The sequence below is a fragment of the Lontra canadensis genome, unplaced genomic scaffold (genome assembly GCF_010015895.1).
Source record: "Lontra canadensis isolate GAN:19392208 unplaced genomic scaffold, GSC_riverotter_1.0 scaffold43, whole genome shotgun sequence".
Taxonomy (NCBI): Eukaryota; Metazoa; Chordata; class Mammalia; order Carnivora; family Mustelidae; genus Lontra; species Lontra canadensis.
In genome coordinates, this window is record NW_022631037.1 from 302150 (window position 1) to 317109 (window position 14960).

Consider the following 14960-nt stretch of genomic DNA (forward strand, 5'->3'; position numbering starts at 1 on the left):
CCTGGGCTGTGACTTGGATTCCTTTTCAGAGGATTGTTTCGAGGTGACCAGAGAGGCCATGCTTCATTTGGGCATCGACACCCCTGCTCAGAACAACATCTTTCAGGTTAGAAGAAAAGGCACATCTCTTATGTTTGGCAGAGGTGATGAATGGGCAGCCCCTTTCATGGGTCCCTTCTCTGAACTCTGAAGATCTAGGACTTGAAGCCCCACTGTGCAGCCTCTAAGGAGTCAGTTACCCTCTGTGCTACTGAGCCTAGACGGGGTGTCAGGATGGATAGGGCATAGGGGACAATGATTGAGTGCACAGGTGCGGTGGTTAAAACCTAACACAGTGGTTGGGGGCTCAGCAGGGGGAGGGGGAGGTGCCTAGGTCAGTTACTACTGCAGTGATCAGAATACAGAATAGAGAACTAACGCTTTTACAGCTTCATCTAAAGTATTCAGACCTTAAAATCATGTTCATACCTCTTAGTCCACTTGGTTTTTTCAGTAGTCCTACACATATGGAGATTATTCCCATTTTTATGCTTGAAAAGACTAGAGAAGTAAAGTGACCTCCCTAGCCCTAGGTCAGACATCACTGACGGTTTGTATCAGGTATAGATATTCCGACTTCCCACTTTTCCCTCCTCTCAGAGTGTTGACCCAGGTGAGCTGGGCCCACCAGTGGCCTCCCTTCTCACCCTCCCAGAGCACCAGGGGGTTATATAGGGTGGGTTGGCAGCAGCCACAGGGAAGCCTATGTGGGGAGATGGTGGTGCACTGGGAAATGACCTCTGCCTCTGGATGGGGGCTGCTCAGGCAGGAGGGGGTCGTGGCCTGTATATGCACTCTAGGGCTAGAGTTTGGCCAGAGGGAAAGTGGACAGCAAGTGGACAACAGTTGGGTTCTGGATAACAGTGTTGGCCTTGCAGTATCCTGACGCTCTGTCCACTGGGCATGGTAGTCTTCTCCGAAGGTAGGCTGTGACCTCAACTCTAGTAGCATGTAGAGACACCCTGCCTGGAACCAGACAGGGATGGTAGGGGAGGTCCTATTCCCCCAATAAGGGTCTGAGAGTTTTCAAGTTGCTGGACTTGAGTCTCTTCTCTGTAGCCCCTGGGGACTCATCCGTGTGGATCAGTGAGTGCACAGTACGAGTGCACAGTCCGCTGTACAGTGTGGACTGGGACAGAGAGCCCGCTACACAGTCCCAGATTCCACCCCAGGCTGAGCTGTCAGAAACCTCACAGTGCTGAGAAAAGGCCAGAGGGAGCCAGGACCAAACCCCCACTGGCCACACAGCAGTGAGCCTGGCACCCAGGTAACAGTGGTGTTGTCATAGCCTGCCGCTAGAGAAGGGGAGGCACAGGGACAGGCAGTGGGTGACTTAGGAGCTCTACTGGCTGCCCTGGGAGGCATCTGAAGTCAGACTGCCTGGGTTCTCATCCTTCTTTCGTCTTTTACTAAGTCTGTGGCCTGTAGGCTTGTGATTTGAAGATTTTATTTTATTTGAAGATTTTATTTTATTTTTAAGTTTTGTTTTTTTTAAGATTATTTATTTATTTATTTGATAGAGATCACAAGTAGTCAGAGAGGCAGGCAGAGAGAGAGAGAGAGAGGAGGAAGCAGGCTCCCTGCCGGGCAGAGAGCCCGACGCGGGGCTCGATCCCAGGACCCTGAGATCATGACCTGAGCCGAAGGCAGAGGCTTTAACCCACTAAGCCACCCAGGCGCCCCTTTATTTTATTTTTTTAAGTAATCTCTACACCCAACGTGGGACTTGAACTCATGATCCCAAGATTGAGAGTCACACACTCCTCTGAGCCAGCCAGGACCCCTGTGTGATTGAACTTCTCCCTCTGTCACCTCTGTCATGGGCATCATCACAGCACGTTGCTCACTGGTAGTTGACAGGACTAAACAAGGTGATGCCTGTAACTCTTACAGAATTGTGCCGGCAGGGTCCCTTCTCAGGGGGCATCAGTTAGGAGGTTCTCTTCTTATCCTGGTACTGTTCAGCAGGAGACGGGCCCTTCCTGGGCGAGGCTCCAGCCCCGGAGAAAGAGCTCACAATGTGTCCTCTCCTGCCCGCTCAGGTCCTGGCCGGACTGCTGCACCTCGGCAACGTCCGCTTTGCCCACTCTGAGGACGAAGCCCAGCCCTGCCACCTGACGGGCGATGCCAAGTGTGAGAACAGGGTGGGGCCTGGGGCTCAGGCTGCGGTCACAGCACCAGGGAGCAGGGCCTGCCCTGTCTGGAAACGGGCCAGCATGGGTGGGACTGGGCGGGGAGGCCTGAGGGGGGAATTTGGAAGGTGATGCTCTTGAAACTGTGGATGTTAGTCCTCGCCCCATCTCTGGGAAGACAGCATCGTCCCTATCTTACAGATGAGAAAAAAGAGGGTTTATAAAGTGATTTGTCCCACATGAGGCAGTGCGGACTGAGACCGAGAATCCTGGGTTCAAGTCATGTCTCTGCCTTAGGCAAGTCCCACTCACCTGAACCTAGGTTTATTCTGTCCGGTTGGGTGGGTCATAGTTCCACTGTGACGACTTCCACGTGGTCTTGTGAGAAGGGCTGTTTGGATGGAGGGTGATGTGTCCCTCTCAGGCTCTCTCAGGACATCAGCCTTGCTGCTGCAGCTTCCAGAAGACCCGCTGCTGGAGACGCTGCGGATCAGAACCATCAGGGCAGGCAGGCAGCAGCAGGTGTTCCAGAAACCCTGCTCCCGAGCCGAATGCGACACCCGCAGAGACTGTGTGGCCAAACTAGTCTATGCACGGTGAGCAATCAGGCCCTGCCCTCATATCACGTTCTCTGCCTATCTAGAGCTGGACCAGGCACCCTCAGGCAGTATGCCTACGCCCCTGGTGAAGGCTTCTAGATAAATCAGACACATTCTTCTCGCTGCTTTCCAGACCCTTCCCAGATCCTTGGGACAGCAGGGAGTGCCTCCTGGGTTTTCCCTGAGCAAGGCCTTTGACCTTAATTCCAGAGTCCTCTGCCTGGGGAAGTTGCCACAGTCTGGGTGAGATTCAGCTCATTATGAAAGCATAGGAGCCTGCCTTGCCCTTGGCTGTGGGTGAGGAAAGCCTGCCTGACTCTGCTGGCAGAGCGGGCCTGGAGGGCAGTCTGGGGCTGTCACAGTTCCAGGCTTAGACTTCTGGGTGAATCGGCTCCTCTGTCTCCATGTGCCCTCGTACTTCATGTCTTTATGTTACCTGGGGATAATGATAGATGATGGAGGCAGAGTGTGGCCCACTATCTCGCACAGCATAGAGTGTCGCAAGTGCGAGCCCAGAACATGGTGAAGGTGGGGTCCTGGCCTTTCCCTGGTCGGTTATTTGGGCATCTCCACCCTCTGGCCATGTGGTTAAGGTTGATTTCTCACCCTGGCTTCTGAGAACCTTCAGGATACCAAGTAAAGGTATCAAGGGCTCAAAATCCTCCAAAACTATGGGACCGAGTGTATGCATGTGCTTATGGGAACTCGGGCCCTGGGGATAGAGGGTCCCCCTGCTTTTGTGAACTTCCCAAGAGGCATTACTGGGGGAATAAGATCCACTGAGATGAAAATGGCCTGCTGCATCTAGGCTCAGGCTGACCCCAGTTCAGCAAGAGACTTCATTCCCACTGCCCCAAAGCTGATTTCAAGCCAAAGACTTTTAAAGCCTTTGTGTCAAGTCACTGCAAAATGAGCAGATAAGATAAATATGACGACCACAGACAGAGTGAGCCTGTGTGAAATAGAACATTTCATACAGGTTTACTGTATTATCAGGTCATTTGTGTCTAGTACCTCAGATGGGTAGTTGAATCCCCTGTGGCAAAAACAGAAACCAGAGCCTGATTGCAGTAAGTTGCAGAGCAGTCACTTTAAGAAAAACTATAAGAAAGAGGCCCCTTAATAGTACCGTACATAGTGCTGAATGTGTCCCCAGGACAGCGACTGCCTTGTCTTCTTGGGGGTAGGGAGCAATGGTCCAGAGTACAGGATGCCACCTTGGGCCACTGTGGGATTGAGTCTGGGGATGTGGCAGGGTCTCAAGCTCTAGGCACTATAGGTCTAGTTTTGCAGGGGAGTCTAATGAACTTGGTTCTTTGCAAGCCTAATGCAGGCCTGCCCATCAGTTCCTTCCCTTCTAATCAAGACACCAGCTGAGTGTCTGGCCAAGTGACTGATGGGAGATGCACTCCCCATCTAGCCGCAGGGTCTCGTCCTTTGTTCAGCGTGCTGGCAGGACAAGACAAATTTCTGTCTTGTCAGGGGACAGGCACGACTATGTTTGACCCTTTGGCCTGCCAGGTTTGGGATACGGGCCCTTCGGAGCATGGCACCTTGGCTGGAGGAGAAGTGCTGCTGCCCCTCAGGCTCACCTGACCTCTCACCGGAGTCCTCTCTCCCTCCATCCCCATCCCAACAGGCTGTTTGACTGGCTGGTGTCCGTGATCAATAGCAGCATCTGTGCAGACCCTGCCTCCTGGACCACTTTCATAGGTAGCAGGGGCTCACCTTTCTGGGAGCACTCCTTCAAAAAAAGAACCATAGTGTCCGCTGTGCGACTCCGGGCAGCTCTCTGTTCCCTTCTCTGCACCCCCTTGTCCTCAGCCACCAATGTCTGGGCAAGATGGCTCGTGTTCTCGGTGTCCACATCTGACCCGTCGGTAGCTCTCCAGGCAGACTCGGATGGTGTCTTGTCTGTGAGGGTCCCTCTTCCCCTGAGACCCTGGTCCAGCCTCAGGAAAGCAGTGGGGGGAGAGGCAAGATAGCTAGATTAGAGGGATTTGGGGGACATGCCAGCATGGTTGGAACTGGGTGGAAAAGTCAGGGAGGGGAGGAAGTCAAGCTCAAAGATGGGAAGTTTGCTCAAGGGACAGTGGCATTTTAGATACCAGCTGGGCTGGTGAGATTAAGGCCCTCCAAATTGGATTGGACACAGAAAATGTTCTCTAGGCCGCCCCTCAATCCGCATTCAGCCTTTCTTCCTGCTCTGAATTCTGAGGGGCCATGAAGTGGAGATGGGCCCCACCCCAAGGTGGGGTGTCTGCTGTGCCCACTGCCGGGTGTCATGCTCATTCAACTCCATCTCCAGGCTGCCAAGCGTGCACCTTTGCCCCGGGCTCCCACAGTCCCCCCAGTACTCCTCCTGCCTGGGCAGCAACCCCATGGGCTCTCCCCCATCCTCTCAGGCCTGCTGGATGTGTACGGGTTTGAGTCCTTTCCCAACAACAGCCTGGAACAGTTGTGCATCAACTATGCCAATGAGAAGCTGCAGCAGCACTTTGTGGCTCACTACCTGAGGGCCCAACAGGTGAGGGGTGGAGAGCTTCTTCCGGGAGCTTACCAGGAGCCTTTCGTTCCTTCTTTGATGCCATTCTGGAATATGCTCTGGTATGGAGGCCAGCCATGGATGAGCCATCTCGGCCTCAGATCACATTTGCCTTCTCCTGCCATCTTTATTCCCTAGGAGGAATATGCAGTCGAGGGCCTGGAGTGGTCATTTGTCAACTACCAGGACAACCAGACCTGCTTGGATCTCATCGAGGGGAGTCCCATCAGCATCTGTTCCCTCATAAACGAGGTGGGGTCAGCTAGTTTGCTGAGCACCAGAGTGGGGCCTTTCTGGGGCCTTGGAGACTATACTGTGCCCCTGTGCCTCTGTCTTCCCATCTGCCAAATGGGTTTGCTAATCCCTATGTTCCTTCCCTCTCAGTGTCACTGTGATGCCTCTGTGACAACTCTGCAGTTGGGGGGTGCCACAGGGCATGAGGACTGTGAGGGTTGTGGTGAGCCCATCTCGTGTTTGTGGCTGACTACCCATCCCATCCCACGTAGGAATGCCGCCTGAATCGGCCAAGTAGTGCAGCCCAGCTCCAGACCCGCATCGAGAGTGCACTGGCAGGCAGCCCCCGCCTGGGCCACAACAAGCTCAGCCGGGAGCCCAGCTTCATCGTGCTGCATTACGCGGGGCCCGTGCAGTACCACACTGCAGGCCTGGTGGAGAAGAACAAGGTGAGGCCAGGCCATGGCTTGGGGAGACCTGCATGAAATGAGGTGTTGAGTTACTGCTGCACATAGATGGACGTTTCCGGTCATGCACTCTCTCTCCTGAACATCCTTACCAGAATCCAAAGTCACTTCTTAGGCTTACCTGCCTGAGGCCCCTCAGGCATGAGGGATGAGCTGCCCCGAAATGACTCCTGTCACAGTGGGGCTCCCATGAAGCCATCTTCTGGGGCCTGGTGAGCAGGACTGGCGCACCAGATGGGTGCATGCCACTTTCCCTTACCTGCTGCCCTTATCCTTTTTCAATAGGACCCTGTCCCCCCTGAGCTGACCAGGCTCCTACAGCAATCCCAGGACCCCCTACTCAAGGTGCTGTTTCCTACTGACCCCGAAGAAAAGGCCCAGGAGGAGCCCTCTGGCCAGAGCAGAGCCCCTGTGTTGACTGTGGTGTCCAAGTTCAAGGTGGGTCTGGGGGTGCTAATATGTGCCTGGTTCACTCATCAATCTCATATATTTACCAAGCACCTCCCAGGGTTGGTACTGTGTGCTGGGGAGCACTGACGAGTCACAGAAACATGATCCCATCCACATGGAGTTGGTAGCCTCACAGGGAAGATCGAGATGGGAAACTGACAAAGAGACATAAAATTGACATGATTGAAAGCCTAGGATCTTGTGGGTGGCACAATGAGGGCCTCTCACCCACTGCTGATAGGGTGGTCATGGACAAGCAATAGTTCCTTGAACTTCTGTGCCCCATTCCTTCCCAGTTCTCTAGCGTCCTGGTCCAGCTGTCCTTGGCTAGCAGACTGGCCATCTCCTCTAGCACCTTTTGCTTTCTGCCCCCTCTCAGCCCTTGCACATTCTGCTCCCCCTTCCTGGGACGCCTGTTCCCCTGCCCCTGCCATTGCCCCCAGACTCCCACTCTCCATACCCCTTGCCCTAGTTGATTCCTTCTCCTCCTTCAAACCTCAGCTTGATCATCACCTCCTAGAGGAAGCACCTTGTGGAGCCCAGATTTTGTTGGGACTTTCCTGCCTAGCCTCAAACACGCCACTGAGGGGGGCCCACCCCATGTCTCTGTGTCCCATCAGACTCTGGGTTCTGAGCCCCAGACTGACCATGTCATTACCCCAGCACAGGTCCCCCGGCACACAGGATAGGCTTCATGAGAGCAACTGTTGCCTGAATGAGTGGCAGTGGCTTCTGAGATGGTGCTCTTCTAGGAAGATTGCACTGGTAAGGGTGGGGGGAGAGGAGCAGAGACCAGCCAGGTGTAAGATCGTAGGTCAGGAAGATCCCTGGAGGCAGGGGGTGCGGAGCAGTGGGAGGTAAGGCCAGGAGGGTGCTTAGACTCCGTGAGCACCTCCCATAATCATCCCAGGACCCGGGAGCATCCCCGTCTCCGGGCTGTGAGGACCGCCGGGCGTGTTGGAGGCTGTCACTAACCAGGGCCCAGCTGACGTGCGCCGGCAGCCCCAGTCTGCCTGACCCACAGTCTCCCTCCTGCAGGCCTCCCTGGAACAGCTTCTGCAGGTTCTGCATTGCACGACTCCCCACTACATTCGCTGCATCAAGCCCAACAGCCAGGGCCAGGCGCACAGCTTTCTCCAGGAGGAGGTAATTCACAGAGCTGGAGCTGCTTTGCAGTGAGTTCTATCTGGCCAAGGCTCTGAGGGATTGAAAGGCAGAACTTACCCTCCAGATGGACTGACCAGAGTGTGTGTCTCAGGCTGAGTCTCACATGAGGGCGTCTTGTGTTCCCTGCTTTGGCAGCATGGTCACGTATGGTTTCGTGGTCTGTGCACGGCATGGTAAGCTAGCCGAGATGTCCCCCTGCATCTGACGCTCTGTGCGCTGACTGTGCCCTGCTGACACTGAAGCTGCCCTGTGGGACAGGTGACTCTTGTGATTCGCTGAAAGCCTGCGTCGCCTTAGATGAGCTCAGTGCAGCCATTTCTGTCAAGTTATTGCTGATTTGCATGAATGCAGTCGGCCAGCAGCTGCTCTTTGTTCAGGGTACCGGGCTCTGAGGTGTGGATGAAGTCTGAGTGCTGCACAGTGCTGGAGAGGGTCCCACAGCCAAGTGGTCTAGGGTTGAAGGCCAGGATCTCTCCACTCAGGTCCCGAAGAACCTTTACAGTATGATCTCTCCTCCCTCTCGGCTGTGATTTACTCTGTTGTCCGCAGAATATAAAATAAATAGAAAACAGATTGGGTTGGGCTACATGGTGAGGCAGAGCCTCTGCGCTGCTTGGAGAGCTGAGACAAAAGCAGGACCAGCACTTGCCTCAGCTGCATCCAAAGCCAGGCATCCGATAAGGGTACCTGGGGCCACCTGGACCCTTTCTAGCAGGGAGATCTTCTTAAGGTCCCAAGGAGTAGACCCCCAGCAGCCACTCCTCTGGACAGCCTGCAGGTTCATACCGACCAAGGCCAGGGTAAGGCCTCAGAGGGCAGAAGGAGTGGTATTTCTGACCTGCTGGCCCCATGCCACAGGTGCCCATCCTGTCTCTACCCTTGCAGGTCCTGAGCCAGCTGGAGGCCTGTGGCCTCGTGGAGACCATCCACATCAGTGCTGCTGGCTTCCCGATCCGGTGAGTGGGGCGAGCCAGGCGCGGGGCAGGGCCAGTGCTGGGGTGGAGCTTGGGACTCGGGCGTGATGAGCTGCCCAGCCCAGAGCAGGAGGTGGAGGTGAAGAGAAAGTAGCAGGGCTGCGGAGGTCAACCTGGAGCTCGAGAGGCTTCACTCATTCATTTCGTTTATCCGTTCACTTTCAGTGTACTGTTTTGTAGCAGGCATTGTTTCAAAGTGTCAGTGAATAAGGAGGGTGAGCCTCTGCCTCTTGGGGCATACGTTCCTTTGGGACATACAAGAAGTACGAAGTTAATCAGTGCTAGGAAAGAAACAAAAAAATGCTGCTCAGTAGACTAATGGGAGAAAAGAATCTTTGGGCTGTTGAGGGAGGGGCCCCTCTGAACAGCTCAGGCCTCTGTTAAGGAAAGGTTTGGGGGAGGAAACTGTAAGCACAAAGCTCCCAGTTTAGGAACTAAGATGCTAACGTGACGGGCGCATAGAGACCTGGAGGAGAGCGGCCGCACGGACCCCACAAGGACTTGGCAGTTTGTCCACAGGGCCTGGAAGCTGCTGGATGTTGTGAGAAGAGAGTGCTGTGCTCACATTGATGCTCTGTGGCTGCTGTGTGGAGGATGGACATAGGGGTAGGAGAGAAGGGACATGTTTGAGAAGGCTGTTGCTGGTGTGCAGGCAGGATGGTGACCCAGATGAGGGGGCAGCCATGAAAAATGGAGTGAAATGGGGGAAATTGGAGTATCGTTTCTGATAGAAACGGGATTTTGGGCTGGTTGACCATGGGGTGTGGGCAGGGGAGCAATCAGCTTCCAGGTCACACAGGAAACTTCCAGGCTTCCATCTGAGGCTAATGGATGCATCAGGAGGCAGTTCCCTGAGATAGGATGTCTGGGGAAGGCACAGGCTGGAGGTGGGATGGGAGGAGAGACAGGAATGTGACCTTACCAGGTTTGTAGCGCCTGTAAGATAGGCTTGGAGCCCAGAGCTTTGGGAACTAGAGTGCGTGAGCATCTGTCCTCATCGTGAGCAAGGAGGAAGTCATGGTGGGGAGAGAGAAGTGCTCTGAAGCCGTTCCCTGAGGAACATTCACATTTATAGAGAGGGTAGGTGACAAGAAATCAGCAATGGCAACTTGGCAGGAGTCGTGGGTGAAGGAGGAAGCCAGGCTCCCGGGGGTTGCTGGGGCTGAGAGAACTGCATGAAGACGGGGGCCAGCTGGGCACCTCCCAAGGCCAGTCAGAGCGCTGACTGTTAGATTTGGTGGCGTGGTGTTTGCTGATGGCTGCAACAAGAAGCACATGGGAACAGCGCTGGGGACAGAAGCCAGACTCAGGAGGAGGAGGTAGAGACAGATACAAGGTGTCACCAGCAGTTTAAGTGTTGCAGTGGAGGGGAACAAAGAAATCAGGAGGAAGCAAGGGAGGCTATGGGGTCAGAAGCCACAGATGTGGCTGACTGCATACGCGCCAGGAGCCATCCAGCTAGGGAGAAGCCTGCAAGTCCCTTGGGCAGATCACCTTGGCAGGAAAAGCAGACCCAGTTTAAAACGGTCTCCACTGGCTTCCGTGAATGACTACAGTCCTCCCTCCAGAACCACACCGCATCCATTCACCGCAGGCACTCTGAGGGCAGCGCCTCGCTCCACTGTTGAGTAGATTAAATCAAGGAACTCCCGTTGGCCCCAAGCTCTGTGCCAGGCTCACAGATGAAGTCACTTCATTTCTTCTGCCCCCCCCCCCCCCCCCCCCCGTCCCCTCGGCTTCCAGGATCCCTCACCAGAACTTCGTGGAACGATATGAAGTACTGAGAAGGCTCTGTGCTCGCACATCCTCTGGCCCCCACAGCCCATCTCCTGCTGAAGGGCACTCCGGTGAGTGGGACCCGTGTGCTAGTCACGTGTCCAACCACAGTTGACCGAGTGCCTATCCTGAGCCATCTCGGATGGGGCTGGGCATTCAGAGCAGAGGAAAACACAGCCCTGCTCTCATGGTTCTTGGCTCAGTAGGGGAAACAGACTAAAAGAAGACAAACACTGGGGAAAGTGGAAAGGCAGAGCTGAGAACAGAACGCCTGGGTAGTGCTGGGGAACTGTGAATCAGGGAAAGCTTCCTGGAGGAAGTGGTGTCTGAGGACAGATGGCATTGGCCAGGTGAAGAGCATTCCACAGGACAGGTAATTGGATGGAGGGCTGCATGCAGTAGACAACACTGTGTGTGTGAGGAACTCCAGGCCAGAGTTGCTTGTCCATAAGGACAGAGAACAGGTGGAGCTGGGACTGGGGTGATAGGCATGTCACAGAAGCTGAGCTGTATTCTCTGGGTAGATGGAGCCACGTCAGAGTAGCAAGAGAGTGACATCAGCCTCATGCTTTCTGGAGACCACTCTGGGGCCCCTATGGCAGGCCATGGGAGTGAGGCTATTAATACTGGCCAGAGTCAAGCTAGAGGTATGGGCACAATGGGCAGTGTTGGGAAGAAACTGGTCAGACTGTGCCTGGCCAGTGGGGAAGAGAGGTTTGGGGGAGCTGCTGAGCCCCATAGGGCTGACTTGAGCTCCAGGTCCCTGGAGTCATCCTGTGGAGGCATCTGCAAAGCCCTCAGCAAGCTCTAATGTCAAGGGAAGGTCACATGTGGCCCCAGTTTGGGGGTTGTCAGCATGTAGGGTAAGCCCCCTGCACAGGTGGAGGAAGAAGAGGCCAAGGACAGAGTGGGAGGACCCTGCCCAGCAGCAGTGGCTCCCACGCACACAGCCCTGCCCTGGAGCCTGGCAGACCTGGGACAGTTCTGCTTTCCCTCCTCTCTTGGGCACAGTTTTGTCACTTGCCTTTCACTCTTTTCCCCCACTTCTTTCCTTCCCCTCTCTTCATGATCTGCTCTACTGCTCTGTGTCTCGTGCCCAAAGCCCCCTTCGCCCCTGGTTGATTTTGCGGTTTCTCGTCTGCGGCGTCTTCTTTGGCAGCCTCTGTCTCCAGAGTGGCACTGGGCAGCAAAAGGTGGTCAGAGCCCTCAGGTAAATCCTCTATAGGAGCCAGCCCTGCACACTGCGGGAGGGCAGGCAGGGGCACCTGTTGGGCCTCTCTGGGACCGGGATTTGTTCGCCCTTTTCTCACGTGGCAGGAAGTTGAGGGGTCAGGCAGAGGGAACGGCCCAGCTGCCCTACTTGGCCCTCAGCATGTTTGGGGCCTTGGAACACATGCTGGCAGAGTAGCCTGGGCTTCCAGATTGGGGTCCAGGCACCAAGTGCTCTTTGCCAGCTTGCCCAGGGAACCCGTGGGGATGGAGGCTATGGGCCAGCCCAGGGCCCAGCCACAAGTAGGGAGTTCAGTATGCCTCAGAACACTAGGGTTCTCCCCACAAAAAGGGTGGAGAAGTGGTTAGAGGCAAAAACAGGAGCAGAGAAGCCTGTGGAGTAGTGAGGAGACCAGAACCAGTTTCTCAAGTCCACAGAAGTGTGTAGATGACCAAGAGCTGATGGGACCTCCATCTCCCATTCCACAGAAAGGTCTCCGTGCACCGAGGCGGCCACTCTGCAAGCTATCCTCCAGGACATCCTCCACACTCTTCCAGCTCTGACTCAGGCAGCAGCCACACTTGGTGACCCTGCTAAGGCCACACCAGCCCCAGTTCACTGTGGCAGGACCAAGGTGTTCATGACGGACTCCATGGTAAGCTGGTTGATGGTGAGGAGGGGAGTTCTCCGAAGCCAGCCGCTTGCTCTCCTCAGCACCACGGGGTCTGGAACCACTTCGGGGCAGTGGGAGGAGCGGCTGAGGCCCTCAGTGGATACCCCTTCTCCCAGCTGGAGCTTCTGGAAGACAGACGCGCCCAGGTGCTGGAGCAGTGTGCCCGCCGCATCCAGGGCAGCTGGAGGCGACACTTGCATCGCAAGCAGGAGAGGCAGAGGCAGGCGGCGGTGCTTATCCAGGCAGGTAGGAGGCAGACCCTGCGTGATCGGAGTGATCGGAGTTTCCTGCAGAACCTTATGCCAAGGCCGTGTCTGAGCCTCAGCACATGGATGGCACGACCCTATGGTGCACTGGGATTCGAATTCCAACACACCTCACCCATTGTCTCCCCAGTCCAGTGAAAACCAGGTCACACCACAAGTAAGGCCACTCTGTAGGCAGCAGAGACTTAAAAAATTGCCTTTATTCCCCTTTCCCAGACCTGGAGGGTGGCTTATGCCACCTTCCTCTGCTTCCACAACAAATCATTATGTGCTGGGTCCAGGGCTTGTAATGAGTTTGAGAAGATTTGATTTATCAAAGGAAGAGACATAGAAAGCATATTCACAGCAGTCTTAGCTTGAAAATACTAGAAACCACCCACATAGCTGACCGTAGTAAAGTCATGGTTATGTCATGAACCAAACTTATGATACAGCCAAGAAGTCTTTTTGAAGAGTATTTTAAATTTAATGGAAAACCACTTGCAATGTGATGTTCAAATCAGGATACCAAACTGCATGTCAAGCATGATGCCACCTTCCTCAGGTGTGTTTCTGTATTTACAGGCCTAATAAAATCGTGTAAGCAAACTGTAGAACTCTGCATTGGTCAGATAACAGGATTTGGATCTGTCTTTAAACTTTTTAGTTTTCTAAAATCCAAACTATTAATAGTGAATGGAATAGCCCCTTTTCTGAATGTAAAAGAACGAGAAAATGCTCAAAGTGCAAGAGAAGGAAATGAAAATTGCGACACGATCAGTCTACCATCGTGGGCGCATGGTGGGGGCTCTGTTTATGAATTCTTAAGGCCAATAAGCAGCTTGAGCTGAGGATTTCCGCCTTGTTCCCCAGGCACTGCCTCGGGCAGTGCCTGAGGCGGAGGTGAGCTTGCTCCCCGCTGCCCTTCCACACGAGGTCTGTCCCAGCCTGACGGTTCCGAGCCTGAAAGCCTTCCAGAGCTTACAGAGGGCCTTTGTTCCCTCCTGTAGGCGGCATCGTGGGCTGGCCGTTCACCAAGGAGGCACAGGTTCTGGGCAGCTCGGGCGTGGCCGCAGGGCCAGGCTTGCAGAGTTCTAACGTTTCATTTACTTTCTTGTCTCTGGGCAAACCTGCCAGCCATCCGTTCCTGGTTAGCTCGGAAACACGTGCAGAGGCTACACACAGCCGCCACAGTCATCAAGCGCGCGTGGCGGAAGTGGAGAGTGAGTATAGGACTCCCGCAGGCAGGATGGGTGGTGGCTGGCTGGCACCCAGCGGCCCTGGGCTGGAGCGCTCGCCGGACACTGCACGGAACACCACCTGTCCCCCGGGGCGCCTGGGGTGCAGAAAGGGCAGCATCAGCAACTCGGCATATACTAAAAACCATGGAATTCTGCACTTTCAAGGGGTGAATTTTACAGTCTCTTAATTAGATCTCAAGGCTGTTACTTTTAAAGTAGCAAATGTAAGGCCTGAGCACAGGTGCCTTGGGCACAAAGATGTTTGGCCACAAGGCACCCATCTGTTTGAAGGCATCCAGCTGTTCAACAGCCCTGTGCCCTTCAGATCACCTTGTTGAGCTATCTTATTATAGTTTGGGTTTCCATTAAGAACTAACAGATTGAAAGCTATAAAGTGGCATTCTCCTTTTTTAAGATTGGAATGGCCTTCCTTGCCTCGAAAGAACTGGATGGTGTGGAAGAAAAACACTTTTCTCAAGTTCCCCTTCCCACGGGCTCCTCCCTGCTGCCACAGACACAGACCAGCCTCCTGGCAGCAATAATCCGCCTCTGGCCCCTGGGACTGGTCCTGGCCAACGCAGCTGTGGGGGTCCGAGGCTTTCAGAGGAAGCTGGTGGTCTGGGCCTGCCTCCAGCTCCCTGCGGGAAACCCCACTAGCTACCCAGTCCAGACAGCACAAGGACAAGCTGGTGTCACATCCATCCGAGCACTGCCTCAGGTAAGCTGTGTGATGGGACAGCAGTCCTGCCCACAACGGCTCTGGGTCCCTCACACCTCCTTGTAGAAGGCAGGAGCCAAAGCCCAAGTCCACAGCAGGAGCAGGACTGAGGCAAGAGCTGTTATGACCAGGGAAGCCAGAAGCCTGAGCTTCCCAGCTGGCTACAGGTTTGGGTGGTTTCCATCATTACAACTCAGAATTTTCCAGATTCCTCCCACTTTTTATTTATTTATTTTAAAGATTTTATTTATTTGACAGAGAAATCACAAGTAGGCAGAGAGAGAGGGAAGCAGGCTCCCTGTTGAGCAGAGAGCCCAATGTGGGGCTCAATCCCAGGACCCTGGGATCATGACCTGAGCCTAAGGCAGAGGCTTAACCCACTGAGCCACCCAGGTGCCCCCCTCCATTCCCCTTTTATAAACTGCCTCTAAGTGTTCTGGCTTCTCCTCTGAAATCTCCATTTAATTAGTCCCACTTTTTGTGATGACAG

At 54.5% G+C, this 14960-nt stretch overlaps 1 protein-coding gene across 9 annotated transcripts in view; it reads left to right on the forward strand.

Annotated features, from left to right (window-relative positions):
- MYO19 (myosin XIX) overlaps positions 1-14960 on the forward strand; it is a 32006-nt gene that overhangs the window by 16010 nt on the left and 1036 nt on the right. For 7 of the 9 annotated variants that reach the window (XM_032871828.1, XM_032871827.1, XM_032871826.1 and 4 more), the window contains 15 exons: positions 30-106; positions 2082-2172; positions 2596-2767; positions 4410-4483; positions 5176-5297; positions 5454-5567; positions 5822-5998; positions 6302-6454; positions 7505-7612; positions 8519-8589; positions 10351-10454; positions 12082-12248; positions 12383-12512; positions 13649-13734; positions 14168-14470. In XM_032871828.1, coding sequence (XP_032727719.1) covers positions 30-106; positions 2082-2172; positions 2596-2767; positions 4410-4483; positions 5176-5297; positions 5454-5567; positions 5822-5998; positions 6302-6454; positions 7505-7612; positions 8519-8589; positions 10351-10454; positions 12082-12248; positions 12383-12512; positions 13649-13734; positions 14168-14470 — 1949 coding nt within the window. Of the gene's footprint in view, positions 1-29; positions 107-2081; positions 2184-2595; positions 2768-4409; positions 4484-5175; positions 5298-5453; positions 5568-5821; positions 5999-6301; positions 6455-7504; positions 7613-8518; positions 8590-10350; positions 10455-11485; positions 11594-12081; positions 12249-12382; positions 12513-13648; positions 13735-14167; positions 14471-14960 lie in introns of those variants that run through there. The other 2 variants (XM_032871831.1, XR_004384298.1) reach the window with 2 other exon arrangements.